Raw genomic sequence first — 27,597 nt, 5'->3', positions numbered from 1 at the left:
CGCGAGTTCTAACGAGATGGTTGGTTTCGATGTGTTTCAGCAGCGGCACAGGGTCGCGTCGAGGAAACGCAGATGGACACGCACGAGGGGTCCACCGTACAGCTGCAGTGTCGCTTCTCCCCGCCGAGGGAAAACGTAACTTGTTTCTGGTTGACGCACACCAATGACAATCACGATAACGCAGCGATAGACAATCTCGCGTTATCGCCTCAGTACAAGGTGTTCATGAACCTGGAGGAAGGTCGATACGATCTTCAGATACGAAACGTATCGTACGAAAGGGACAACGGCAAGTACGAGTGCCGTGTGAAGGCGAGCGGCACCGGGCACGACCTGCACCGCAAGTTCATCACTCTGACTGTACTTAGAGCGCCTGGGCCACCGACGATCTCGCCGACCTCGGCGTCCGCCACCGAGGGCCAAAAGCTCGAGTTGCAGTGCAACACGAACGGCGGCAGCCCCGAGCCGGAAGTCAGATGGTACCGCGGCAACGAGACCGCCGTTCTTCACTCCGGCAGAACGTTGTCGGTGGAGCCGAAAAAAGAGGACGACAGAGCGACTTTTCGTTGCGTGATCAGGAACCGGGCTATGCGCGACGGTGAAACGTTGAATGCCACGGTAACCCTCGATGTCAACTACTTTCCGCGGGTTACCGTGGGTCCGGAAAATCCTCTGAAAGTCGAGGTAAATGGAACCGCAAACCTCGAGTGTCGTGTCGACTCGAAACCGACCGTTGGTATGGTACGATGGTGGCGGGACGGAAGTTTCGTGGCCACCAGCTTTCAGCACACCATACGAAGAGTCACTGTCCAAGATGCCGGCAAATACACCTGCCAGGCGGACAACGGACTTGGCAAGAGGGGCGAGAGTTCCCTCTTGTTGGACGTTCTTTATCCACCGACCGTCTCGATAGAGGGCGATCCTCTGAGGATCGCCGAGGTCGAGGACACGGTGACCGTGCACTGTAACGTGACTGCAAATCCTCCGCCGACGGTGATCGAGTGGTTGCGTGACAGCCGACCGGATTTTCGACAACTCGGCTCGATTCTTCGGCTGAGCCGCGTCACGGCCGATCACGCCGGAAATTATACTTGTCGGGCGGTGAACACGATCTATCCTTCTGGCGGCGAGAGGCGAAACTATTCGGCCACCGCTCGGTTAACCGTCCGAGTCAGGCACAAACCGGGTCCAGCCAGGGTCACTCCGGACTCTCCGGTTGCCGTCGAGGGGTCCAGAGTTATTCTCACTTGTATGGCCAGTCCAGCTGGCTATCCAGAACCCAGGTACAAATGGTGGAAGGAGGGTGAGTCTGGAACGATATCGATGCCCTCGGAGAACACCGGCCCGAGATACGAGATCGACTCGGTTCACTTGGGCAGCGAGGGCACGTACAAGTGCCATGCCACCAACGAGATCGGCAACGGAGAGGCCGCGTCCGTTAACCTGACCGTACACCAACCGCCCAAGATACTGACCAAGTTGCAACCACACGTTACCAGGAAGTGAGTATCCAGTTTCCCTGGAATTTTCTCGTTCTCGTTTCTAGAGCGTTTTGTATTCGAGGTTATCAAGAAGACGGAAAAGTTCAGATGCTATCGGGGGCCATTCGCCACGTTGTATGCTGGCTGGAAATTGGGTCGGTCTACTTTAAGCTGGGATTAAGAGTTTACGGTTTAAAAGTCGCGGAGAAGTTAGGAACACCTTAGAATACTGGCGGCTATGTTAATTCACAAATAATCCAGAGACCGTTACGCGGGCGCGGGCAAGAGAATTTCGTAGATTGGGGGAAGAAACGCGAAATCGGCCAAATCCCTTTTCCCTTGGCAAAAGATTCATCTTCCATCTCGTGACGGAATCGCAATTATACGGTATACAACGAATAATAAAGAGTGGACGATCAGAAACAGAATACTTAATTACCTTCTTTGCTGCTAAAAATACACAGGAATTATCTTCCCTCGGCCATCACGCGAGATCGTTCAACCCTTCTCTCGAACATTTCCCTGTATTTTTAACGACAAAGAGGACGATTAAATGTGTGCTACGATCGCATCCAAGTACCTACGTTACTTTGGCGTAACAACGTGGATGCGTACTTATTCTCAAAGTATAGAAAGACATCGAACAAATTTTTCTGTCGTATCGCTTCGGACGTTCGCTCGTGAAATTCTCTCGTTCGATTAACATTACTCGGAAACGGTTTTTAACGAAAAGCGCAAACAGGAAAATGTCGTTCACAGGGTCGGCGAATCGTCGTTTCAAGTGTCCTGCGTGGCGCAGGGCAAACCCCGGCCAAGTGTTCGATGGTTGAAGGACGATCAAGAGCTCACCGCGGATGAGAGGCTCTACAAGGTGACTACAACAGCCTCGGAGGGTCACGGGAACGTGATCACCGTGAATTCAACGCTGAGCTTCCTGGGCCATGCCCGACCGCAAACGGACGAGATCGTGGCCAGCGATCGGGGCAAATACACCTGCGTGTTCGTGAACGAGGTCAAGAAGGTCGAGTCGACGATGATGTTGAAGGTGGAACACGAGCCTATCGCTCTGCATCAACACGGCAAAGTCGCGTATAATTTGAGGGAGACGGCCGAGGTGGCGTGCAAAGTCCAAGCTTGGCCGAAACCCGAGTTCCAATGGAGTTTTGGCACCAACGCGGCCAGCTTGCAAGGGTCATCGAGCGACGGTCATTACGAGATTTCCACGAGCAGCGACAACTACGACGTGTACACATCCGTGCTGAGGATAACCAACATCCGAGAGTTGGATTACGGAGATTACAGTTGCAGAGCGGCAAACGCTCAAGGTAGCATCACTTCGACCATTCGACTGCAACCGAAAGGCGCACCGGAGAGACCCATCAACATCACGGCGATGGACGTCGGCCCTACTCACGTAGCTTTGCTCTGGGAGCTCGGTTTCGACGGCGGATTGCCCATCACTAAATACTTCGTCTCTTACAGAAGAGTACCCGGTGGTGACGAAATCGTAGCGCCGGATTGCGCCGTGCCTAGACCACCGGCTGGTCAGTGGCTCGAACTGGACTGTCGTCGATCTAATCCGTGTAATGTGACCAGCCTAGAGCAACATCAGACGTACACGTTCAAGGTTAAAGTGTACAACACGAAGAACCACTCGGACTATTCCGACGAGGTAACAGCAACGACCGCGGTCGCCAAAATTCCGTCGCCGTTGAGAGTTAGCTACGACCCAGAGAGCGGGATGCTAGCCATCAGTGTCGGCGCCACTTGCCTATCGCTGGTGTCGTCGATTGAGAAGTTCGATGGGCCGTCTTCCTCCACGGATGAGTCGCAGTGGAGGATTCTCGACGAGTGGCCTCTCGAGGTACTTGGAAGCGCTCCTACTCAAAGGGAGGGTGTCCTGGATGACCTAGAATCTCTCGATACCGAACCAAGACTCAGAGTTAGACTGTGTCTGAAGGCGGATCGGCAAAAATGTGGCGAATACGCGGAGGCTGAAAGTGAGTAACCGCGTTTCCTCTTTTGCCGATCGTAATCGTATTGCGTCATGATCCAAGGACCATACGGTACTGAACGGTTTTTCGTTTGTCACAGTTGGTCCTTCGTATATCGCACAAGCCGGGGCTCTTGCAACACCGACGTTGATCGCCCTTGTAGTCAGCGGTGCCGTGTTTTTGTTGTTCGCCGCGCTGTTATTGCTCTTTTGTCGGTGTCGACGAAAACACGTCACCAAGGCGAAAGACTACGAGATGGACTCGAACGCGTAAGTATTTGAATCTGTTTGGACGGTTCGAGGAGAGTTGCAGCTACACGGTGCTCGAATGGGATTTCGATGTTGTTTGCTCGTACAGGGTTCGGCCGAGCCTCGTCGCCGGAAACGGACAGCAGAGCCAGGCGCCGCCGCCCTACTACGCGGAGAACAAAGCCCTCGAACACAGTTTGGATCACGCGCTAGCCATGGAGGACTCCAAGACGCCGGCGTACTCGCAACCTGGTTACGGTTACCATCAACCGAACCACAACATCAATGGTAAGTAGCAATTTTAAAAAACTGGAAGAAGTTTGTCGGGGTGGAGGGGACGTATCTCGGTTCGGACGCGAATGGAAAAGATACGGTATAAAGTAGAGCGGTTTAACGAGGTCTACCTTCCTATGACCGTACTTCTTCCAAAACTCCAACGATTACTCGCGTAGCGACGTGCAATTGCAATTTAGCTTTTCTTTCTTGCACGATACTTACTCGCCCTGTACGGAGTAAATAAGTCACGCGACTAAAAATTGTCACAGTGCAAAAGTAACGTCCGCTTCTTTTCTTCGAAATTCTCCGTTTCTTCTTCCCACGCTCGTCGTATTCGAGACGTAGGAACGTCTCGGCCATTAACGTCTCGGCGTTCCTCGTCGCTTCGAAAATAACCGTTACTTCAACACCGAGCCAACGATTATATGCCTCGGACATGGTAAACAAGAACTTTTTACTCTTAGTTCGCCTAATAAATGGTAATTAATGCATTCGCGTTGACGGCAGGCGTCAACATGGGCTACATGGACAACAGCTACTCGAACTCGAATAACGGGGGCTCGGTGAACTCGCAAGACTCCATCTGGCAGATGAAGTCGGCGGCCGCGAACGGCGTTGGCCAGCCGTACGACCTGGCGGGCTACGCAACCACCGAGTCGGATTACCCGACCCATCCTCATTACCTCCCACAGAGGGAGGATTACCGGGAGAGCCATAATCTAAGTCGACAGCAGTTTTGCTCGGAACCATTCGCCACCGTCGTAAAGTCTCAAAAACACGTCGGTGAGTAGTATTCTTCGGTGGAACTCTCTCTCCCGTTTCCGCCGCGACCCTTCTACCCCGTTTCACCTCCCCTATCGCCGTTTCCTCGACCCTTTCCCCACCTCACAGCCCGTTTCATCCCCTTTTATCCAGCCTTAGCCGACGCTCCACGATCGACCCACCACGTCCAGCGATGAGCATTCAATTCTATCTGTCGCAAGTTCTCGAACAATTTAGTTATACGGAAAGTTCGAATCGCCCTCCGAGCGTTATTCGAATCGAAAAATGTTTCAAGGTGTTTTCGACAGTCGTGACAGGCTTAATAGTCGATCGTACAAACTTGGCGGAGTTGCCGAAGCGGTTCGCCATTCTCACCAGTTTTCAGATATTAGAATTCCCGCCTGTTACCGATCGCCGATTTTATTTCTCTTTCGTTACGGAATTGTCTTATACGACGTGTTTATACAGCGCCACGTACCGAATATAGGTGAGCGGTTTTAAACGGTAAAACGGGCGCGAAGTTTCGAAGACGCGTGCCGCGAATTCTAACACCAGCGGAATCACAATTTTTTCAATGAAGATGTTTTCGAATTACCCTTAAGTAATACAACTGTTCCAACTTGGCGATTGCGAATTCGAGACCTTTGCAATTTGCCAAGAGCTTTTATCGTCGTAGCACGTTCGATACGAGGCTCCTAGCCATTGCTATCCACCGCATCCACTCTTCGCATTCCTCTCTCGTTCTCCGTGCACGTACATCGCCGCCACCGCTGCGTTCTTTTGTTTTCCTACTCTCAACGGCCGTTTGCCGATTGTTTGTCCGACAGATTCACCGTACGACGTGTCCGGTCTACCTTATCAGGAGAACTACGACGAGGACGCGAAGCCACCTCAGCAGGTCAGCCTATCGTACGACGAGAGTCTCGAGTCGGGCTACTCGACCCCGAACAGCCGAGGACGCCGGATTATTCGCGAGATAATCGTTTGAGATCTGCCTACCGGCTCACGAGCCGGAAGCACCCGCACCACATGGCTATAGCAGGAGGCCACTCCCACCGGAGCCACGTATCACCCGGTGGACCATACGCGCGATCCTCTCCGCCATAGGATGGAGATAGTGATCGAGAACCCCGTGGAATCGCCACCACCGCCGCCTCCTCCGCCGCCCCCGTTACAGCCGCTGACGATGTCTTCGTGGAACGCCATCGTCACGGCTCCATCGACCACTACTTTTTCGTCGTCCAACGTCGTGGCGTGCACCTCGATGCCAGCTGCTACGACCGTGATGACGATAACCATCGCCGAAAAACCCACCGCAACTCCCAGCTACCCACCCCCTGTACGATTTTCTTATCGAGAAACGTACGCGGCCAATTCGCTTCCGTTCGCCGGCGATCCGTACTCCGTGCGCCGCGGTCAACACCGAGGAAGGTCGTACGACGATCCAGATGGAGCTTCACCGTCGGTTCGACGTATCGACAAGTCTGGACTGTTGGGTATCACCGAACCGGAGGCGTCCACCTTAAGAACCGGCTTGAGATCGCCAAGATTCCTTTGCGGAATGAACAGCTTCGTTTCCGGGATGCTGTCGCCTCGAAGATTCGAGTGTATCGGACAACTGGATCCAGTACCAGAGATCCCGGGACAAATTAGCCGGGCAAACGTGGCGTCTGGCGGCTCTAACGCGTTCCCCGTCGCGTCCACGACCAACGTTCCTCCGATCGGTATGGCGTCGATGATCGGACACGAAAGAATAGACGGATCTCGATTAGATTCCTGCGAAACGTTGTCCGTCGTTGATCTGGCCAGGCCAACGAAGTCAGTCTCCTTCGACTCTCTCGAAGCTCGTCACAGAATCGACCACACGGACGCGGGAACCACGTTACAGACTTTCGACCGTAATCTCGATGGAATCGAGTCTGCGAATCTGGACGCATCCGGCTACGCTTCGTCGTTCCAATTGCAAGAAAATTGCGAAGCTAGAGGGCGAACTCCGGGACGTTTGTCGAAGTTTGCTCTAGTCAGGAACGATCACGACAACACAGCGGACAGTATTGGCAGATATTCCGAGACCTGCTGCAATTTTCCTTTCACCGTTCGCACGGCGACAGCGTTCTCCGGTTTCGAGGGAACGTCGAGTTTGCCGACGACTAGAGTCACCACGACCACCGTGACCACGTCGACGGCGACGGTGGCGGTCTCCGCAATGCGGGAAACGGATACGAATGAGAAACAGGAAGATGTCGAGGGGTCCAACAATCGCGCGCCGGAAGAGGTAAGAGCGGAAGCGGAGGGCTGCGAGCACGGGTCGACGAGGAACCTAATGAAAGATGGGGAATCCTCGGAGAGAAGCGACGAATTCGCGGACAACGACGGGATCCAAACGTTACGAGTGATCATTTTGTCGGAACAATTGTGAAAGCTAGAGAGCAACTGATAATTTAGATGGAAGAAGGAGGTCAAACTCGTTTCTCGCCGACCGATATATCGTTCGATGTGTATTATATTTAAGTAGCATGTAAGTACAAACCGCGACGAACATGGACGATCGAGTCTTGAGAGAGGAAAGAATCTCGCACGAAGGCTGACGCGATGCCATAAGAGGCCATAAACCATTTCGAGAAGCAAAGGCGAAGAAAAAATCTCGTGGAGCGTCGAGGCTTGAACGTGTCTCGCTGTTCTTAATAGAACTCGACACTTTCGAGTTGCGACGCGTTTACGCATTTTGTACTTTTATATCGTGGACGATGCCGCCGACTCGAGCGATGATCCCCGCGGTTCCCGCGATCGGGGACGATTTTTTCTGTAAATGTACCATAACTCGACTGCGCCGTGACGCGCTTATTAACTTAAGCAATAAGTCTGACGTTCGACAGCGACGCGTAGGTGATACGCGCATTTTTTTCAAGTCGAGAATCGTCGCGTTTTCGATGAAAAAGAAAAAAAAAAACGCACGCACGATCGTTTTCGCCTGGCTGGAATTTTCGAGCGTTCGTCTGTTGTAAATAACGGTAAACGTATCAGTACTTAACGAAGTGGGACACGGCCGCGGACAGGGCCCGAGGGATTCCAAAGAAATCCGAGAGCGCCTCGTTCTCCTTTCGTTCCGTGTATTCAATACGAACGAGAACGAGGGGAGAAGGACGATTAACCAACCGAAGAGAAAGTGGAATGCTCGGATGGCCCGTTACGTTCTCGTGTCTCGCGTTAGAACACCGCGGAGGGAGTACGCGGTTTCAGCCCGAACTAACGATAGCTACGCTTTTAACGTTGAAAGGATATTTCTTGGCTCGTGCATCTACCGTGCGTCCCTTTAGTTTTGTAGTATTAACGCGGCGTGTTTAGAAATCTCGCGTACGTAGCGACCTTCGTTGAAGTCCTTATTTTTGTACCGCTCTTGCGAACGCCGTCGACGTTCGCCGAAAAATCGTGTTTCAATTCGTGTTCTAGTACTCGTGTCAAATATACGCGCGCTATTAGGGAGACCGCAGAGATATAGAGATAAGGAAAGAGTGGAAAAGAGCGAGCAAAGGAAAAAGAGAGATATAAACAGGACCAGCCGGATCGTACGCGTTCGTTCCTTTCGACTTGTGATCTCATTTCTTCGCCGAGATACGAACATGATTTCTTTTTTAACGTTCGGGAGAACGGGCGAGCATTTTTATCGACCGCGGGACGGTGTCTCCTTTATTTGCCGCTAATAGAATTTCTTTTCACTTCTTGTTCCGATATTGCATATATGTATATGCATATAGGCTGTTTCGTTTCCGAGATTATGTATCTTGGAGTTTCATTTACCTTTTTAAACGCAACAATTCGCGAACGGGGGAAAAAATACAGCTGAATGTAAATTTTCCGCCGTTCCTCGAATCTTCGACCGTCTCCGCAAGCGATGGGAAATCACCGTTCTTCCGCTTCTCAACGACAAACCGATCGATTGACCGACCGACCAAATATTCTATCGCTTCCGAAACAGAAAGCGTATCGCGATAAGACACGCGCCTGTCGCGAGGTTTTCGCATTGTCAAATAGGTCTCTACCGTACCATATGTCGGTTCAAGTGATTGTTACGCGTGCGATCGCGTGGTTACGCGCATTGACAAGGCGCTGTAAGCGTTGCGATGCGCGCGCACCACGGACGCACGCGTGTCGCGTGCAAATTTGAAATTGATATATATTGATCGACACATATGCATATATATCAATTATCGTCCATTATAGTTACGATATTATTACGAATTATTATTTGTACAAATTTTATGTTGCGATATAAAATAAACGATAAAACGACAAACCTTCTGATATCTCTTAAATATCCACGAGTTCCGATCGAATTATCAAACATGTCCCGAGGCGAATAATTAGGCTAATAGAGAACAGACGCTCTGTATGTACTCGGCTGACATCGAATATATAAACGAACATATCGATAATCCTTCAACAACACCTCGCGTCTCGCGTCTCTCATCCCGACTGCACAGACCTGCGCGTTTCGTTCAGGTATGCAAAACAGTCTCGGTGTTTATGCCGGATTAGCCCGTTGTTCCTCGTTACGCGTGCAGGCTTTACAGTTATTTCTTTGCATGTATTAAGTTCCTACGAGTATGGGGACGATAATTTCATGGTGAACGACCTCCAGCCGCTCGTATCTCTCTGCATTTCCGTGGAACGTGAATTCGTTCGTTTCAGGCGTAATTTTTGCCCTTCACGGGTGGTATAGAAACGCACGAAACAAGGGGCAGATACGATCTCAACTCGTTCGATGGAATTGTGTCTTATTTGTAAAAAGAGTTCTCGCGAAAGCCACACCAGAAACGACGAAATTTTACGCGAAAGATTCTCGTCTGGTATCGAGAAGGTATCCGCTAGAGTGTTTCTCTTTCTAACTAATAGAGAATCGATAGTTCGGCGAGAGGAAGCAGCGAGACAAGTGGCATCGTGGCGCGTGATGCTCGAACGTAAAACGGTGCGAAAGGAAATGCGTCTATCGAAGAAATTGTGACGAACGTCGTTCATCTTTTCAAAACGAATGGGATCCGCAGATACAAGGATCGTGGTTCGACAGAGACAGCGTGGCGCCGCTCGAACCATTGGATATGTAAACACTACGCGTTTTCCTCGCGACATTCATTTACGGGGCGCTGTCTGCATTTGCACCGTCCCGACCTTGATCATGGATCGATCGGATAGTTTTTTCCGGTCAGGTAAGAGGAAACTCAAACGTTCGACGTGACATACCTCCCCGCGTAATTAAAACGCTCCTCCATATTCATAACTCCGATATTCATTTCCTCGAAGCGGCTTGTCTATTTGTGTCAGCAGCAGCAACAGCAACAACAACAGGGAACGATCGAAGGTTATTTTCGAAGTCAGATCGGTGACTTATTTCGCAATCATACATACCATCGTTCGCGCGCATTAAACGACAGGCCGACCACCGAATCGTCTACTTCACTCGCCGGGAATAAAACCGCGAATCCCTTACCTCTTTCCCGGGTCCCTGTCAATCGAACACTACGACATTACGATAATGTTTCCCGTAGGCGAGCCCGATCTTGGCATCTTTCCCAGAAACCACTGACCGAAAGAATCTTTTCGGCAGTTGCAACGCCACAGTCGCAAAGAACAGAGTGTAACGGCACGCGTAAACGCGTGTCCGCGCTAGAAGAGACACCGGCGACTGTTGCGGAAGAAGCAAAGGACTGGCGGTATCGACCGAAGTTGGGATGAAGGAGAGGATGTACGAGGGCGCAGCCGCGTCACAGCACACCAGCCAAAATCTGCGCGACGTCGTCCGTTTCTGTATTAACACGTTCCGAGCATTCTATGCCGGGGACGTCGGGGCTGCATTCACCGTCGTTGCAGCCGCAACCGCTGCATCGGACGTCAAACGAGCCACCGACTCCTCCTGCCGTGGGCCGAACAGTCTCGCGGCAAGGCAAGCGTCGCCGCGCGATCCTGCCATGGGCAATCTCCAAAGCGAGGCTAGAAAGAAAGGAAAGAAGGGCAAAGGGGCTGCGGATGGAACTGCCAGCACGCCAGGATCCGTAGCGGATGGTCTCGACGACGCGACCGACACCGGGGATGATGGAGAAACGGGTGACTCGGAGGAAACACCCGCTAGAAAGATGGAAGTATGTCAGAGACATGGGGTGGAAAAGCGACCGCTTCACAAGAGACAGGCTCCGAAACCACCTGGATCTACCGAGAGAAAGGTCAGTTATAGGGAATGATTTGAACGGAGTTCCAGGTTCTATCGTGTTTTATTTCGAAGTGGTATGTCGGCTTTCTGTGTTTTTCGATGAGAAAACGGGATGATGGTATACAAAACTCCGCCCCTGCTAAACGGTCGAATAATTGATTCCCGGACTTTGGACTAATTGGAATTGCTACGGGTCGATTGGAAGTTTATGGTAATCTACCTGGTGTGTGTGTGTGTGAAGTTGGTCGAAAGTCACACACTGACATACGTTCAGATGTTTTCGGAAGTTGAGGCTAACTGAAATGCTAGCGCCGCGTTTAAAGCGATTTAAATACGATATACACGATTCTACGATGACGAAAGAACGCGATTGCTTGCGTAAAAGTTAATCGAAAAGATCTGCCCATTTTCCTACGCAATTCTATTCCATTTGCCTGCACCATCTCGGAAAAATTCACTATTTCTTCGCGGATATCCTCCTAATGAAAGGAAAAATATACGTATCTAATCGGACAAAATCAAATGGCGAAGGATTCGAAATCAATTCTTCAAGTACCTTAATATCGAAATAACTTGGAATTTCTTGATTCTTTATTTCAAATAGGTCAGCCCGGTTGTAGCAGAGCTTTCGGGGAAAAAGTCATACGTACGAGAAAAACACGACAAAGAAGATGGATTTGAAAGAGCGATAGAACGAGTCGGGTTAACAGAAACGAAGACCAAAGAAAATTCATCGGGAACGCCATTATTGCCAGCAACAAATCAGATTCAAAAGCAAGACCCGACGCTCCTGGTCACAGACTCGTGGCGATTGGCCAATCAGTGCATGGTTGTGACTGAGATTTCGATGCCACCTAGCCAAGAATCTTCGAGCGACAGCGTGTTCACCGATCCCGAAGAAGTAGCCGGCGCTACGAATGGCGCCAAGGAGGAAGCAGTCTCGACGTCATTGGCGCTTGTTTTGAAGAGTCACGAGGTCGAGCCGTCTTCCATGTCCCCGCTTTTCGGTGAGCGGAACTCGTATCTTCTCTCATTAGTAACCTCAATACGAGATCTAAAAATGAGTTACAGGATGTTTCAAAGTATATGGCTCATGGCTTAACAAATTTGTTTTTCTATCGGCTTGTCGTAAACGATAAAATGTAGTTTCAATTACGTAATTACGATAGCTTGCTTGCTTGGAGAAACGATATCGCGTACTCTCAAACCATCTGTAACTTGATTTTAATTTCTCAATCAGGAAACGAGGCGATCGAGAAACTTGTTTACTCGCGAAGCGCCGGTAACGATGTACAACCGAGAGTAATAGGTATTCCGCTTCGATAAAGCTTCGATAAGAAACGAGATAAAGTTTATCAGGGAGGCGTGATTTCGCCACGTGTCGCACTCGTGTTTCGCGATGTAGCCCGTTGCAACATCGAGCGATGGTCACGTTCCCATTTTGAAAGTGAAATTCGTCGGGACGTTGTAAAAATTCATCGTTACCCATTCAATATGACGTGGGCAGCTATCGAGGTGGCGTTTCTTCCGAATAGTTGCTGGCTTCAAGATCGTTTTTACGGAAAGGAGCATGTTTCGATTAAAGGCGAACTGTACAGATATATGATTGGCAATTATCTCGACGCTGTCAGAGGTTAACGAGGCGGCCAACATTTACTTATCGCGCGACATTTTCCAAATTACGGGAAACGAGAGCACAGACGACGACGGCAACGCGAACGCTGTGGATCGCTGTTGAGTTTTCGCGGAAATCCAGTTACGATGTGACCGTACAATCGGAAAAGTCCAGAGTCACGCGCAGATAAGAGGAGCCGCCAATGCCGGACGAAGGCTGGAACGGCGGCGAGGCCAAAAACGAAGTTATCATTAAATCGTACTCGATCAGTGAGAGTTGCACAGGTTCGATGTTTGTCTCGTTTCCTCGAGTTTTGCTTGATTTCGAAACGAATGATCGGGTGAGACTGCATGGTAGAAAACGTGCAATCGACGAGAAGAAGTAGGGAAGTATTTAAAAATATTTTAATCTTTCAGAACGGCGAATCGTTGGAACGTTAATCTCGGCGCTGCCGGATCAATTGAAGTCGATACTTACGGAAGCCGAAGTCAAACAATTTGCGGCTGGAATATATTCCAGACTTGTATCGGATGGTATTATCGGATCGATTACACTTGATGGTGTCACGCGGAATAAGGAGCTTACAGTAAGACGTCTGTTCGTTCTAGTGGATGTCAAAGATCATGTACTTGAAAACAAAATAAACAAACGTGCCACTCGTTTCAGGAAGATCAGTGCCAATGCAAAGATACGCAATCTATATCGAGCAGTTTAACTTGCCAAGCAGTTTCCGCGAAAGACCAACAAGATTCCGAGAAGGAGTCGCTGAAACGGGAGCTCGAAAAACTTCGAGAACTAGCGAAACATGCAAACAAAACTACTCAAGGTAAATCCACGCAGACATCTCCTACGACAACTTTCCCGGAAGCAATTTCCGAAGATTTATCCAAAGGGAAGTCTCCTGGAACGCTCGGTTCATCGTTGGAGAAGACTATCGTTCAGGATGCGACTTCTCAAGAGCAGTCTTCGAGTGCCACTTGCTCGACATCAGCCGCAAGTGGTTCGAAGGACGCGAAGGCTTGCGGAAACGACACGACACCGGGCCGTGTTACTCGATTATCGTTGACCCTAACTTCCCCATTGCCGCAAGTTTCTTCACCGCCTGCATACTCGAGTGCACCACCTCCTCCGCCCCCACCACCTCCTCCACCCCCCTCGCCCTTCTTAGACTATCGTTCTGAGAACAGTTCAGCCTCCGCTTCTCAACCGTCTTTCTCCATCCCAGCCCCACCTCCGCTACCTGCCTCCACCACCGCGACGCAATCGTTTACCTCTCAACGAAGCGTTACTTCGTTACCAATAGTTCCACCACCGCCGCCGCCGCCGCCGCCACCTCCTCCCTTACCGCAGCCGATCTTACAGCCGATGACGGGTGAGATACAAGCAGCACCACCTGCACCTCCTCCGCCTCCACCACCTCCATCCCCTACACCCTCGATCTTAAGGCAGGCGTGTTCCATACCAGTTCCACCACCTCCGCCACCGCCTCAGACGCCTCTATTTAATTCGATACCTCCGCCGCCTCCACCACCTCCACCGCCGCCACCACCTTTATCCTCTGCGTCAAGCATCAGTCGACTAGACTCAGGACCTCCGATTCCTCCTCCTCCGCCCCCACCGTCTCCCCCAGCGCCCTTGATCGGTACGGTGTCCGGAGGACCGCCGCCACCGCCTCCTCCTCCCACGCCTATGATGGGCGTGCCGCCACCTCCGCCACCACCTGCAATCGGAGGCATTTCCGCTGCACCACCGTCCATACCACGACCGCCGCCTATGGGTGTACCCGGAGGTCCTCCTCCACCTCCGCCTCCGCCAGGAATCCAAGGACCATCGCAAGGACCTTGCCCTTTACCCGCACCTCCGGTTGGAGGTTGGAACCCAGCCAGCAGAGCGTGTGAGTAACAGGACAGAACTTGTCTACGAGACACGCTGCCGATTTCGCGATGATCAGAACGATGTTCCTCGTTTAGGCATGAGAAAAGAGCCGCTCTGTCCCGAGGTTCCTATGAAACCGCTCTACTGGACCAGGATTTTGGTACCTGTAGTACCAACGGAGCGTGGTTCCGTCGACGCTCCAGAGTCGGCCGTTCAGGTACTTGGTTATAACACGAGCAGAGGAGGAAGATGAGTTGTTAAGTCCAGGTTATTAATTGTATTTACTCGATAGATTCCTCTGTGGGCGGAAATAGAGGAAGAGAAAAATCTGGATATGAAAGAGTTCGCCGGCCTGTTCTCTCGTCAGGTGACTGCCAGAAAACCGGTCAAAAAAGCGGACGACGCTTCGAAACCATCTAAGATACAACCAGCAAAGATTCTCGACTCGAAACGATCCAAGACCGTGGGCATTTTGGAGAAGAGCTTACACGTGGACTTCTGCGAGGTTGAGAACGCGGTTTATAACTTGGATACTAGTGTGGTTAACCTTGAAGCGTTACAGCAGATATACGAAATCGTAGGTATTCGAAAATTACAAAAACCTGTAGTTTCAGATTTTCGTTTATATAATATAAACTTTGTGCGATTTAATCGCTCTTAGAGGCCAACGCAGAAGGAATTGGACGAGATAAGAGCTTTCGAGGAGAGCAATACGGACGTTCCTCTTGATCGACCAGAGGTTTTTCTCAAGAAATTGTCCAGTATAAATCACTTCTCCGAGAGAATTGCGTGTCTAATGTTTCAAGCGGAATTTCAAGACGCGATCTCGTTCGTTGCATCGAAGTTAACAAATTTACGAAGCACCTGCGATTTTTTACGGAATTCTACTTCTCTGAAAAAAGTGATGGCGTTAATTCTCACGCTCGGCAATTACATGAATGGCGGGAACAGGACGCGAGGGCAAGCCGACGGTTTTGGTCTGGAAATTCTAGGGAAGTTGAGGGACGTGAAGTCAAATGTACCTGGTATTACGTTGCTCCACTATGTCGTTAGAGCGAGACTAGCTCAAGAGAAGGATCACAACTTCGAAGAACCTTTGCCGTTACCGGTTCCGGAACCGGCCGACATGGAGGCGGCATCGAACATCAATTTTGAGAATGTCTCGGCCGAGTTAGAAAGATTAAAGAAGGAACTTCAAGGTGAAAATCTATAAACGTTCATCTTTTTTTTTTTTTTTTTTAGATTCTGAAAATGTACTTTTCTTCTTTTTTTTTTGTATTGCAGTATGTACCGAAAAATGTGAAATCGTCGTTGACGCGGATCCCGAATCGTCAGGACCGTTCAAAGAAAAGATGGATGCGTTTTTCCGCGTGGCAAGAGCAGAATTGGCAAACGAGCAGGAAGCTTTGCTCGACGCGAAGAGCAAATTCAAGGCTGTGATGCAATTCTACCAGTACACTCCTAAAGGCGCGAAGAACCTAGACGCGGCCGATCCGAGCGCGTTCTTCATCCTCTGGCTCGGTTTCTGTCAGGACTTCAAGGTATATATCATTTTATTCCCTCGAGTTTCTTTATACTTGTACAACGGATTTCGTAGGATATCTGGAAAAAGGAGCAACAACGAATAAGAAAGGAACGAATGGAAGAGATGAGGAAGAAATACGGAAGTAAAACAAAGGTAGAAAAATTGAAACTAAGCGCCACGGGACTGAAAGCACGGATTCAGAAGCTCTCACGAAAGTAAATCTAGATTCGATATCACGAATACATCGATAGGTGCGTTATAACGAGTCGAACGAATACAACTATTCTCGTCTTCGAGCGAGGATAGTGTCTGGTTGTTACGAATAAACATAGTTTATGGGATCGATCGATCGATCGTCCGTTCCGTTCGGTCCGTCCCACTCTTTACGGCACTAATTTCGTCGAAATTAAAACGAAATAATGATTATTGTTGTAGATATATTCGTTGGCATGAATTTGTTATATTGTATATAGACTGGTTAAGTTTGTGTCTAATTTATAAATACGATTGTTCCGCGAATGAAGAAATCGAAGCAATTCTAATAAACGATACTTTTTACATGTCTTCGATTTTTTTCTCCCGTTCAACTCGATTCTCGATGAAAGGATACGAGGGAAGTTTTTCATGTTGATTTTTTCAGTTTCATCGGGTGTTTTTTTTTTTTTTTGGTGTCAAATGCGTGTGCGTTTGCGTATATTTTTTCCACTGTAATTAGTAGCGACGATACAGAACCTTCAAGTAAAGCGAAAACAGAGATTAACATTTAAGAATAGTTAATAGATTAATCGCATCATCGTACGAATCGTGCTATCTCGCGCGTTAATTATCGCATTCTAAAACGTAAAAAAAAGGGGGAAGAAAAAGAGGGGAAAAACGCTCGGAAATGCCTTTCGCAAAATAGATACATCGTTTGTAAAGCCCGACAGGTATAAAATGGGCATTTGCCGTTTATCTTTTCTTTTTTCCTCTTTCATCTTGGACGAAGCGGCTACGGTTTCCATATTAAACGCGTTCTCTGTTCGCTTGGCCGACATTTCTAAGGGCCCGTCCGGTTCATCCGTGCGTCGGTTCACTTCGGTAGGCAGGTACGATTCGCGCAGAAGCGGTTTACGGCGATTAGACCTAAGGCAATCGTTGCGTGTAGCGTAATTTGTGTCTTTTATTTTTTAGGAAATTGTCTTATTCGCGGAGTGGTTCCCGGTGCGACACCGACCCGGAGAATCGAGCAATATGTACATATACAGCGCGGCCACTATTTTCCTGTTGATATCCTTTCGGTTTCGTGTTGCTCTTTCCGTAGGGCCCTTTCTCCATCAGTAAACGAGAGACAGAGAGGAAACGATAGTAAAAGAAATAAAAACACGACGATCGAAAGAAAACGAAAGAACGGAAAAGATCGACCGAATCGATCGAGTCAGCGACGCGGCACCTGGCGTACATCGTATCGTCGAATTCTGTGACTCTTGAATACGCATACACTGCGGCAACGGTTTTTACTTCTCGAAACATGAAACGTTAATCATTAGTGTTACTCGACCGGTAAAAACCTAGTCCTATGGATAACGTAAAATTACAATTACATTAATAATGATCGTTATCGCTATTCGCGGTAAAGAAAATTTATTACGAAAGAGTTAACTGGTACGCTCGGTCGCGGAACTTATGTCTAACTCGTACGTATCGCCCTCCTTACGTACAACCGATGTCCACTTCCGCGATAATTTTGTTTCTCTTTGGATCGCTTTGTAACCGCGTCCATTCTATCATCTCCTCGTGTTTCTATGCATTTCGTTTCTCTTTCATCTTTTTTACAAAATATTTCAATAATATTAAGCTCTTTCACTCGATTCGGACGTCCCCAAGAAGAATATTGGCGTTAATTATCCGAAGCAGCGAAAGCTAGCAACGATACGAGCAACTCTCTCGGGTAACGGCCTTGCGCGTTCCAATCTATTCTTACTATATATTAGAATATCCTAAGCGTCGACGTGTCCTCGTTTCGATCGCCGACAATCGCAGCTTTTCAGAAGTGTTTGGCCTTTCACTGACTATGACGATATCTGCTGACTACAATCGGAATGGCGCCCGTTGGTCGATCGGCGTTGGTTTGCCTTTTCGTTTAGTGGCCGGTGTGGTCGATACGGACGTATCCGATGCTCCAGAAGGTTTCCTCGATAGCTTCAAAGAAGGCGGCAGTGGCGTGCTCGATCCACTGGACGGTGTCCTTGTTCTATAGAAAACCAGTAGTTTGCGTTATACTAGATTCTCACGGTTTACGGATCGAAATCGATCGATCGCGCGAACAAAAATACGCAGATCGGTCGATCGGCTGCGTATTAAATATAAATGCGTGTACATATTGCCGCTATGTCCGTCTGGGTTCTTTAAGGACGGTCCGCGTGATCATAATGATATAAGCTACAAACTAGATTACGTGTAAACCGAATCAGACCGAAACGATGATTACCTAGCTCGCTTAACGGCCGACGAGGTGTTAGTTGCTGAATTTGTACACATCGAGCTGCTCCTATAGTGTTAGAAAACAAACACGATACCATATTATTAAGTAGATCTTAAGCGGTGCTGCAGGCTGAAATACGGCCGTTAATAGGACGATGCTGCAAATCAAACGTTGTGATAATTGTGCGAATACCGAAGGCAAACGTATCAAATTTACACGTTTATTATGATCGGTGTTAAGTAATTTTCACCCGAGCAGCGCGATCGTTCATCGTCAAACACAGATCCTTTCGTTGAACGATTGCGTTCGTCGAGAAGCATTTACTTACTTTGCTATCGTAAAATCGCTTCCTATGGAAACGATACTAGAATAAATGAAAGCATTAGAGAAAGTACCAAATCAAAAAGGATACTCCAGTGCGCATGCAAATGACATCTCCAGTGCAGAAAGAAAAAGAAAAAAAATCAGAAAAGACGTGACGGTGTTAATAAGAGCAGGAAAGAGTTCAGCCATACCCGGTAGAATCGGTAGAAACCGTCGAGTAGTTGCTTTGCGTAGAATGAGTGGAAATATTGCTGGTCGTCGATTGTGGGGATTTTATATCCGTGCCCACATATACGGGGATCCTCGAACGGCTAAACCATCACCATTCGATTAATCAGCTGATCAACTATCGCACGCGGTATACCACCTATCGCGCTCCCCTTTTAGCTTTTTCGACTAATTTAATCGTTTCCTTCTTCCCTTTGACAAGCCGCGAACAAAAGCACGAGTAATTAAACCGAGATAACAGATAATCCAACGGGAAATAAAAATAAATGGAAAGAGAACACCTCCATCACCACTGCGAGCATTGCCTACGCGATAGGGATATGAACTTGGAAGAGCGGTTACATGATAGATACGAGGCACCGTGATTTAGACAGTCCACCTTAATAGCGCTATGTATGTAGTATATAACATGTGAGAAATGAAGCTAAAGCCAATCGCCAATTTTCACCTCGATTCCATAATCGTTAATTTGGTTTACCTGATCGGTGTGCCGACACCAGTCAGGGTTGGAATGCTCGAAGCTCTATGGATCGTGCCAAACCTAAAAAAATGTTATTAACTAAATTTACGTTAATCGTCGTTAACTGACACGAGAGTGAGTACCGAATGGTTAATAGGCATGGCTCTAAAACCGTGGTCTCTGCTTTTTCTAATTCTAAATTATTCGCAGATTTCGTTCGTCGGAAAACGAATAATAAAAAAAGAAAAAGAGAAACAGATGAAAAAAAAGGGGAGGGGGGGGGGGAAACAAAACGGTGAAAAATGAACAAAATGCCGGCAGAACGAACACCGTATCTTGCACACGACACGTCGATCAATATCATTCCAAGATTATAGGAATACGAGATGCGAAATAGGTCACGATACATACGACCGTCGTTAATGTCTCTACCACGAGAATTGACGATGCGACAAAATCATCTAGATTCGACAAGATGCGAGTTAGTTGATCGCAGATAAATTTCTGTATTTTTTTTTTTTTTTCAGATGAACACACGGGAAAACGGAAGATGTCGGTACAAACCTCGCTGGAACACCACTGGCAGGACTAACCAGGCCGGTGGGCGTTCGAGGTCGTGAGCTCGAACCGTTCACCGATAAGCGCTTTCCTGACACGCTATTGTGTCTGCTAGAAGTGGGAGTATTGCCTGTCGTGCTCACAGCCGTTCTGCGTGGAATGCGGCTCACATTTGTCGAATCATCTGAAATGAATAGAAACACAAAGAAAGTACATATTGCGAATATTAAAACGACTAAAAAGCTTGTTGATCCTTCATAAGTACCTACCAGTACTATCCAACGACTGTGTGGAACCATAGCGACTCGGTGGTTTGCTTCCTTGCCTGGATGCGGGCCTACTTCCGGGTCTACTGGTTGGTCTGGACGTTGGTCTCGAGGTTGGTCTACTCGATGGTCGACTACCGCCTGCAGTTATTGAACGATGAATATAAATTTTCCCCCAAGAATTGACTAAAAGATAATTAAAAATCTAAGGATAAAAACATTTGATAGAATTGTTTACCCGGTGTCATAGAGCTTCTGTAGGGTGTACTTGTTTTTCTGGCGGAGCCAAGCTTGAAGGAGCTCTCGTTGTCGCTTAGGCTGTCCGGCGTTCCAGCGCTCAACGAAGAGCGCGATGCTCGTGACTGTCCCATGGGAACGCTGCGAGCGCTGCGTTCTCTCACCTACGCGATAGAAAGCTCATCTCGATTAAGCGAACACGGATGGGAAACCAAACGGAAAAATGCGTTCTACCAGAGGAGGCGAGTACACGGTAGAAATAGAGAGGCAAACAAACAGATAGACAAATAGCGAGAATTGTTTGAACCGGTCGACGCGCGAGTGGCACGCGCCGATACTGTTAGTTGAAGCGATACACGTCGAATCGCAAAGCGGAAGGAAGCGAATTCAAACGTTGAAAAGTAAATATTTTAATTAGAAAAATTACTTTTTCTTTTTCTTTTAGTACTTAGAGAATTACAAATTTCCTTCCGCCACGTGACGTTTGCATCAGCGATATATCGCGAAGAAATCTGATTCTTTCTTTCCGCGGTGCTCCTCGGTCGTTCGTATATAACCATTCAACGCCACCGATGCGAACTAGAAACCGATCGATCGATCGAAGGAAGAAGTATAGAAAAAAACAAAACAAAAAGACCAGTGAAAAAGATAGAGACCACCGTGGTAGCTCGAGAGAGATAGACAGCGACTTTTTACGTCTAAGGAAAAAAAAAAGATCCATGCAAACTTACCAGAGGAAGTTGGGACAGATAGAGTAGCTTATGATGGTTCGAAGTATCTCCGATCAACGCCACTATGCACGCACCAATACAGCAATACAGGAGATCGTTATGCACATATTCGATACAGTAGTTCACCGTATCCGCGAATCGCGTCTCGCGAACAACATTACAACGTTCTACAACGTTCGGCATCCTCGATATTCGATCCAGAAGAAAATAGTAAGGAATTGTAAGCGGGCGAATATAAAAGAGATCGAGGATACCGATCGTTTTGAAGACGAGCTGGTAGAATTCTCGGTTCGTCCTACGAGGAAGGGGAGATCGTTCAGAGGCATCCAATTTAAGAAATTAGACACGGCAAATTAGGCTAACGAACGTGGAAACGAAAAACAGTATAAAAAACGCCGAGAGCTACTGCGAACTCGAAACGAAATTTCGTTTTACGCGTTCAGTGTGATACATGCGCCGGCTCTTTTAAAGATATCGTCCCGCGAATCGGCCTAAAAACCATGAAAAGTACGATCGTCGAGCTAAACTACCATTTCTACCGCATGCATAGATGATTCTCGTTTAAGCGATGATGCCATGAGACGTGGGGGATGTTTCGTCGTGTTCATGTACGCGCGCATCACCATGAGAATCGAACGACAATACTTGCGGGAATGCTGAGAGCAGCGGTAGCGGTAGCAGCAACGCAAATTACAAAATATATAAAAATGAAAAACACAAGAAACAGAGATCAAGAATCGGGACAGCGAGATCGGTACGAGATATAGTCGGGCGTTGAAATCGTGAACAACGAGTCGTTCCCATCGGTCGTCGCACGATGCTGAGGAACGTGATAAGCGCACTCGAGGAAGACAAATCACTATCACCCCAAAAAAAAAAAAAAAAAAAATAAAAAAATAAAAAAGGAAACAAAAAGAAAGAAACAGAAAAAAAGATGAACTCGACAGAAAATATAAAATAAAACGGTTAATCAATTGTATCGGATAATACAATGTGTGTCACACCATCGACAGCAGAAATTAAAAGAGTAGACAGAGTTTTCTTATTTACCCAATGATAAGAGGGGGCGTGCATGTGGAGGGGATACGAGCACGGGAGGTCCTCCTTTTGCCTCAAACTCTCAAAAATCGGCGTCAGCTGGTTCATAAACTCCTCCGCTACACCATAAACGAAAATTTTAGGAATACACCGGTCGTAAATGTGGCGAAAGCACCGGTTCTCTCACGTTTGTCCGTCGATCGAACGAATATTGGATCTTTCGACCGACCCCTTACGAATTCTTTCAAGATTCTTTCGCATGTGTATAACGCTATTTTATAACAGCTTTGATATATTTATCGATCGAAAGCTCCATATTCGCTCTGTCAAGTGGACGGATCACTGGAATATCGAGGAGATTACGGCGATGTCAAGCACGTCGCTGGAACCGACGTCGAACGTTGGATTCTAACGATACGATGTACAGATTCTGACAGAGATAGAGATAGAGAAGAAAAGAATCATCAGAAAAAAAAAAAGAAAAAAAAAGAGTGATAGAATCTCGTGAAATCGCATCTCCTGAGGTGAGGTACTCTCTGTATTCCCTCGGCGGAATGAAGCGCCAAGGATCGTCCCGATTCACTGTACGACCCGTTCGATCCCGATTTCGAGGGCGTATCAGCGTGGCTAGGGCCGGGAGGTATTTTCTCGGGGACTTGATGGGCTGAAAACCAAAAAGGAGCTCGGAGTTGAGCCGAACGAGGGACAGGAATGGCTGAAAGCAATTACCTCGAGGTGCAATTGGCTGAGCTAAGGTAGCTGTAGGTGCGACGATTGCTACCATTTCGAAAGCTGACATGCTCACATGCGAGGATAAAAAAGAACGAGTCCAGAGGATTGGAAAGAAAAACATAGTCCCTGATTTCCTCGGGTCAGTAGTATAATACTTACCTAAATCACAGCGAGATCGTCGATCGAGCTTAGGCGTATATAGACCAGAGAGAAAGATGACCGGAGTAAAGCCGAGATAAGTCAAGAGATATAGAGACGATATGAGGGAGAGGGATCTACGATGCGTGCGATCGTTGCGATCGATATCGAACTAAGGAAACTCCGACAACATCATTCACCGTGGAGCATCGATCGGCTTTTGGGCGGCTGAACGGATCAACGAACGATCCAGCGGTCCAGGTTGCATACATTTTCTCAAACCAGCCTCAAACGGGCAGACTCGAGCACGCGACTCGATGACATGAAAGAGATATACAAATGTTTAGGCCTCGTTCACGCAGTTACTGCGAATTTGAATGCACAGATGGCGATAAACAAGTAGCAAGATAGCAACCTACGTTGAAAGTAGGAGTTCTACGTTCGCATAAACAGATTGTTAACACGAAAAGATTAGTTGCCTCGACACGCGTGTGCCGGGTCTCGCATATCTACGCAAAGGAGGCCGTAAGGTTCCCCGGATCGATCCCGGATCATGATATCGAAATTCGTCAAATTGCGAAATTCAAACGAAATGAATGACTTTCGAATGAGTTTGGAAACTCGACGATCGCGACTTAAAGGATCGATCGAGGATACGAGAGAATGATGATACACACACGTTACCTTGGTGATGGGTCCGGCATTCGCGGATGAGATTGGCGTACGCTGCAGCGTCGAGGTTGGGCTCGGTTTCGATCTGAACGCCGTCATTGTCTGGCTGACGCCATCCGCCAATATGAATTGTTCTCGCAGCTCGATATTCGTTCTTCCCTTGGCTACAGTGTGTTGCGTGCACGCAAGTTAGAAGGAAGGCGTTACGGGATATGTATCGCGGGGTGTCGAGAAAGGGAGCGCGGGGCCAGAGCATAGAAAATAGTATTTTTTTACAAAGAGAAAGAGATAGATAGATAGAGAGAGAGAGAGAGAAGATAAAACGAGCGTTGAAAGAGGTAACAATATATAGAGCAGATGATTAACGGGTAGCCGAGAAATAATAGAGGAAACATAGTATAAATCAGAGCGATCAAAGATATACAGAATACGTAAAGCGATCAGATATACGTAAGTAGGGGCGTAGTTACAGCGGCGTTATCGAGTAATCATGCGCGTTATCAATAGCGACAGATTAAAGAGCCGATTTGGTCGAGTTTTATCGTTGCCAGGTGTTTGAGATGTCGTGCACAGAGAAAGTTGGAGTTGAGAGTAACAGAGTAGAGAATGTATAGGTTGTTGTAGCGGTAATAGCGAGAGTAGATAGTAGTAGCGATAGTAGCGGCGGTAGTATCAGTTAAAAGGCAATGATAGCGGCGCACGCGGTATGTTCATGTGCGAGTGTACGGTAGAACAAAAAAGAAACAAAATACAGTGTATTATAGAATATTCGTCCGACGATAATTGTGAAAGGTTCGAGTGATAATTAAGGATAAAAATCAGACGGATATCGTGTTGATGACGATAAGACTCGAGGAATATTTTTGAAACGTTAACCGCTTTGATTTCATATGCATTTAATTATGATTCCCCATTATTTAAGTATAATTCCCAATTAATTACGCTATTAGAAAAGTGATCGTATGCCATGCGAATCGTGTCGGCGTCGAAAGCCAACTACCTAATTAATTTCAGAGCGTACGCAGATAGTCAAATTGAATCTGTCTTCGACTAGAATCTAATTAGAGACCGGATAAATAAGATTAGCTGACTTTTGACGACGACGGTAGTAAGTGATAAATGAGATATCTCGATATACACGAAAATCTAGCGATATACCTTTGCCGAATAAAAAGAAAAAAAAAGAGAAACGTGAATATGGCTTTGAAGAAACGGATTTTATTATTTCGGTATGTAATGGAAAAGGAAGATGACTGAGAAAGGTAAGACGGTTCTATCTTGACAAAGTAAACGCGAGATCTACGCGAACATGGTTTAAGATTCTCCGTTAGAACGATTGAAAATCAGAATTCCGCGTCGCATGCCACTTTACTTACATACAAACACACACGCACACACGAAGTCTTCTGCTCGACAAACAAACATGAAAAGAAACTAAAGTACACAACAAAACTTGAACTCGTTGCGAAAAAGCAAACTTATGTACACCGTACAAAACACGTACCATGCAGGATGTTCATTTCGTGGCCAGTACGATCGCAAAATACATTTTTGAAGACGTTCTTCTTTCTGTTTCATAGAGCGTAAAGAGAAATGTGAAAAATGAATATTTCTTCTTTGGAAAAAATGTAACGTATGGGCCACGAATTGAAATTATTCCCATATAAAAAGATCCTCACCGAGCGGACACCAACCCTCATGTTGTTCCGGTTTGTTAGGGTCCGGTATCGGCATTAGAAAAACTTAACGAGTTAATTACGATTTGAGGACTTTAGTTGGTCCGTTTCTTTGTCTTTTTTAATGTAAAGTAGACGAAGGCATGCAATACTGAATGAACTGAATGCGTAATTAAAAAATGTACACGTAATGAAATCGGGGAAGTACGTCGATAAAATTGTGCGCAATAAAAGATGAAATGATTCGATGGAACAAGGTAGAATGTTGTTATTTTGTTCGTTAAGGTTGGAGATCAGAGGGACTGGCAGAGGATGACGTTAGTTACGTACAAGTGACAAGCAATATGAATCTCCTAAAGTATCAAGATACATTATAATCGCTTTAGTCAACTTGATAGTCAACCGAACGATCGAGTTCCACGAACTTGTATTGCAAAACTTAATGCAACAGAATCGGCCAGAACTTGTAACGATAAAAAGAAGATAAAACTGAATATTGAAGTAATTCGTGGAACGGAGAGTCGTTCGCTGTGATTAGTGATTAAGGTGAAATGAAAATCTAGCGAGTACGCAGGTAGATATTACGCGAAGCGGAGGTCGTACATAACGAGCACACGCTTTCCTCTTTTGCTCATATACACGGTGTTAAAAAACTCGCGTGGAGTCGATTAATGATTAGTCACGCTCACACTTTGTACCTCAGGAGCTGAGATCGTACACGTATACCAAATGTAGGTGAATACATAGCATCAACAAAAATGCGACACAATGGAGAGAAATGAGAATGATCGCGCGGGAAGAATCGATGAGGGGGTTCGTTAATGAGACAATTTGATGAATGAAATATTTTTTTAGGATACAAATGTTACACGATCTGTTTTTTCTTTTTTTGTCAATGAACGCGTATACAAGCAAATATTTATTCCCGAGGCAGCGGAAAGTAATTGAGTTCGATTTTTCTTTCTTTTTTCAATTTTATAATTTTAGTACCCTTAACAAAAAAAAAAAAAAAAAAAAAACAGAAACAATAAAACTCAAGGTAAGAAGCATATAACGTTAATAAACGTATCTCAAACAGAAGGACAAACAATTAAATCCCACACGTCTGTTTAGTTGGTAAAAAAATATAAACACGTTTAGCTGCCTCTTTTGGATGAGGATAAAGGATAAGGAAATAGTGGTTTTATTTTTAATTAAGACCCGATCTATTTGTGTCACGTTCAAAGGTTGGTAGGGGCGAAACGGAACGATCGAAGGAAAGTTTGTAAAGACTCGTTGTTATAGTAAAGAAAACCATTCAAAATTAGACCAGGAAAAAGTCCGTACTCATCGATTCCGACGGCATAATTCGGCGGTAACGAAGTAGAGAAAAAGAAAAACAGACAGATTAAATGAAAGAAACACTTACCGCGGCAAGGATCATTTTTTAATAGAAATTCGTCCAATGCTACCCATCCACCACCGACTCGTACCATCACGGTCGATCGTAGAATCCGAACCAACCGCAACTTTTGACTGTCTCCAAACTGAAAATCAAATATATTTTCGAATTACAAAATCCCCCTAATCGTAAAGTAGAAATTAATTTCGAATATATACCCTATATTTTCCTTCGCCAACTTGAAATACACGGAATTTCTGGCGACAAGTACAAAGCATCACCAATCGTTTCACTTCATCGTGAATCTTGTCAGTGTCGTTATAGGTTCTGCGTTCCTCCCAGTCTGGTCTTAGAGCTGCGATGAATTCTTTCCAATCTATCAATCCTTCACCGTGGCGATCGAACAAATCTGCGACCGCTCCCATTTCTAACCGTGAAGTCTCGAATTCTTTGCGAATAAATCATACTCATGATGTTATATTTTGTTATCAAAAAAATTTAACAAGTTAAAAAAAAAGGAACTCACTGGTGTTCATGATTCCTTGAATGAAGTCCTCCCGTGGAATCAGTCCGTCGTTATTCTTATCCATTTTCCTGAAGAGATCTGTTAATCTGGACTTTTTGTGGTTCATGAATTTCAGGAACTGTAATGGGATAATTTTGGTGGTCGGATTACAAGCGAAAGACGAGTGAATATTAATGATTCTTTCTTGTATA

The 27,597-nt window shown here is 46.9% G+C and overlaps 4 protein-coding genes across 47 annotated transcripts in view; 2 read left to right on the top strand and 2 right to left on the bottom strand.

Annotated features, from left to right (window-relative positions):
- Positions 1-9,055, top strand: part of LOC126914382 (hemicentin-1) — a 35,384-nt gene extending 26,329 nt beyond the window's left edge. For all 3 annotated transcript variants that reach the window (XM_050718262.1, XM_050718261.1, XM_050718263.1), the window contains exons 2-7: positions 41-1,502; positions 2,241-3,481; positions 3,576-3,744; positions 3,833-4,011; positions 4,507-4,782; positions 5,589-9,055. In XM_050718262.1, the coding sequence (XP_050574219.1) occupies positions 41-1,502; positions 2,241-3,481; positions 3,576-3,744; positions 3,833-4,011; positions 4,507-4,782; positions 5,589-5,749 (3,488 nt within the window). In that variant the 3' untranslated portion in view covers positions 5,750-9,055. The remainder of the gene's footprint in view (positions 1-40; positions 1,503-2,240; positions 3,482-3,575; positions 3,745-3,832; positions 4,012-4,506; positions 4,783-5,588) is intronic.
- The window catches only part of LOC126914430 (uncharacterized), a 74,258-nt gene extending 63,947 nt beyond the window's left edge, over positions 1-10,311 (bottom strand). The window contains exons 1-2 of the mRNA XM_050718383.1: positions 10,165-10,311; positions 10,000-10,067 (exon numbers count right to left, since the gene is read on the bottom strand). Coding sequence (XP_050574340.1) covers positions 10,000-10,067; positions 10,165-10,167 — 71 coding nt within the window. The 5' untranslated portion in view covers positions 10,168-10,311. The remainder of the gene's footprint in view (positions 1-9,999; positions 10,068-10,164) is intronic.
- A 175-nt stretch (positions 10,312-10,486) lies between these two features.
- On the top strand, positions 10,487-16,542 carry LOC126914383 (formin-2-like). The gene is made up of 9 exons (XM_050718264.1): positions 10,487-10,976; positions 11,568-11,970; positions 12,995-13,164; positions 13,245-14,472; positions 14,549-14,670; positions 14,746-15,030; positions 15,115-15,652; positions 15,738-15,994; positions 16,051-16,542. The coding sequence occupies exons 1-9, from the start codon at positions 10,488-10,490 to the stop codon at positions 16,195-16,197; spliced, it is 3,639 nt and encodes a 1,212-aa protein (XP_050574221.1). The 5' UTR covers position 10,487; the 3' UTR covers positions 16,198-16,542.
- A 112-nt stretch (positions 16,543-16,654) lies between these two features.
- LOC126914377 (microtubule-actin cross-linking factor 1, isoforms 1/2/3/4) overlaps positions 16,655-27,597 on the bottom strand; it is a 52,065-nt gene continuing 41,122 nt past the window's right edge. For 23 of the 42 annotated variants that reach the window (XM_050718219.1, XM_050718233.1, XM_050718226.1 and 20 more), the window contains 12 exons: positions 27,407-27,524; positions 27,099-27,328; positions 26,908-27,025; positions 25,503-25,565; positions 23,836-23,987; positions 20,514-20,676; positions 20,279-20,416; positions 20,016-20,193; positions 19,470-19,532; positions 18,955-19,074; positions 18,446-18,505; positions 16,655-18,208 (listed from right to left, as the gene is read on the bottom strand). In XM_050718219.1, the coding sequence (XP_050574176.1) occupies positions 18,046-18,208; positions 18,446-18,505; positions 18,955-19,074; positions 19,470-19,532; positions 20,016-20,193; positions 20,279-20,416; positions 20,514-20,676; positions 23,836-23,987; positions 25,503-25,565; positions 26,908-27,025; positions 27,099-27,328; positions 27,407-27,524 (1,566 nt within the window). In that variant the 3' untranslated portion in view covers positions 16,655-18,045. Of the gene's footprint in view, positions 18,209-18,445; positions 18,506-18,954; positions 19,075-19,469; positions 19,533-20,015; positions 20,194-20,278; positions 20,417-20,513; positions 20,677-21,243; positions 21,306-22,293; positions 22,401-23,835; positions 23,988-25,502; positions 25,566-26,907; positions 27,026-27,098; positions 27,329-27,406; positions 27,525-27,597 lie in introns of those variants that run through there. The other 19 variants (XM_050718248.1, XM_050718247.1, XM_050718243.1 and 16 more) reach the window with 13 other exon arrangements.

Source organism: Bombus affinis, chromosome 3, assembly GCF_024516045.1.
Source record: "Bombus affinis isolate iyBomAffi1 chromosome 3, iyBomAffi1.2, whole genome shotgun sequence".
Taxonomy (NCBI): Eukaryota; Metazoa; Arthropoda; class Insecta; order Hymenoptera; family Apidae; genus Bombus; species Bombus affinis.
This window is presented reverse-complemented; position numbering and strand designations above follow the sequence as displayed.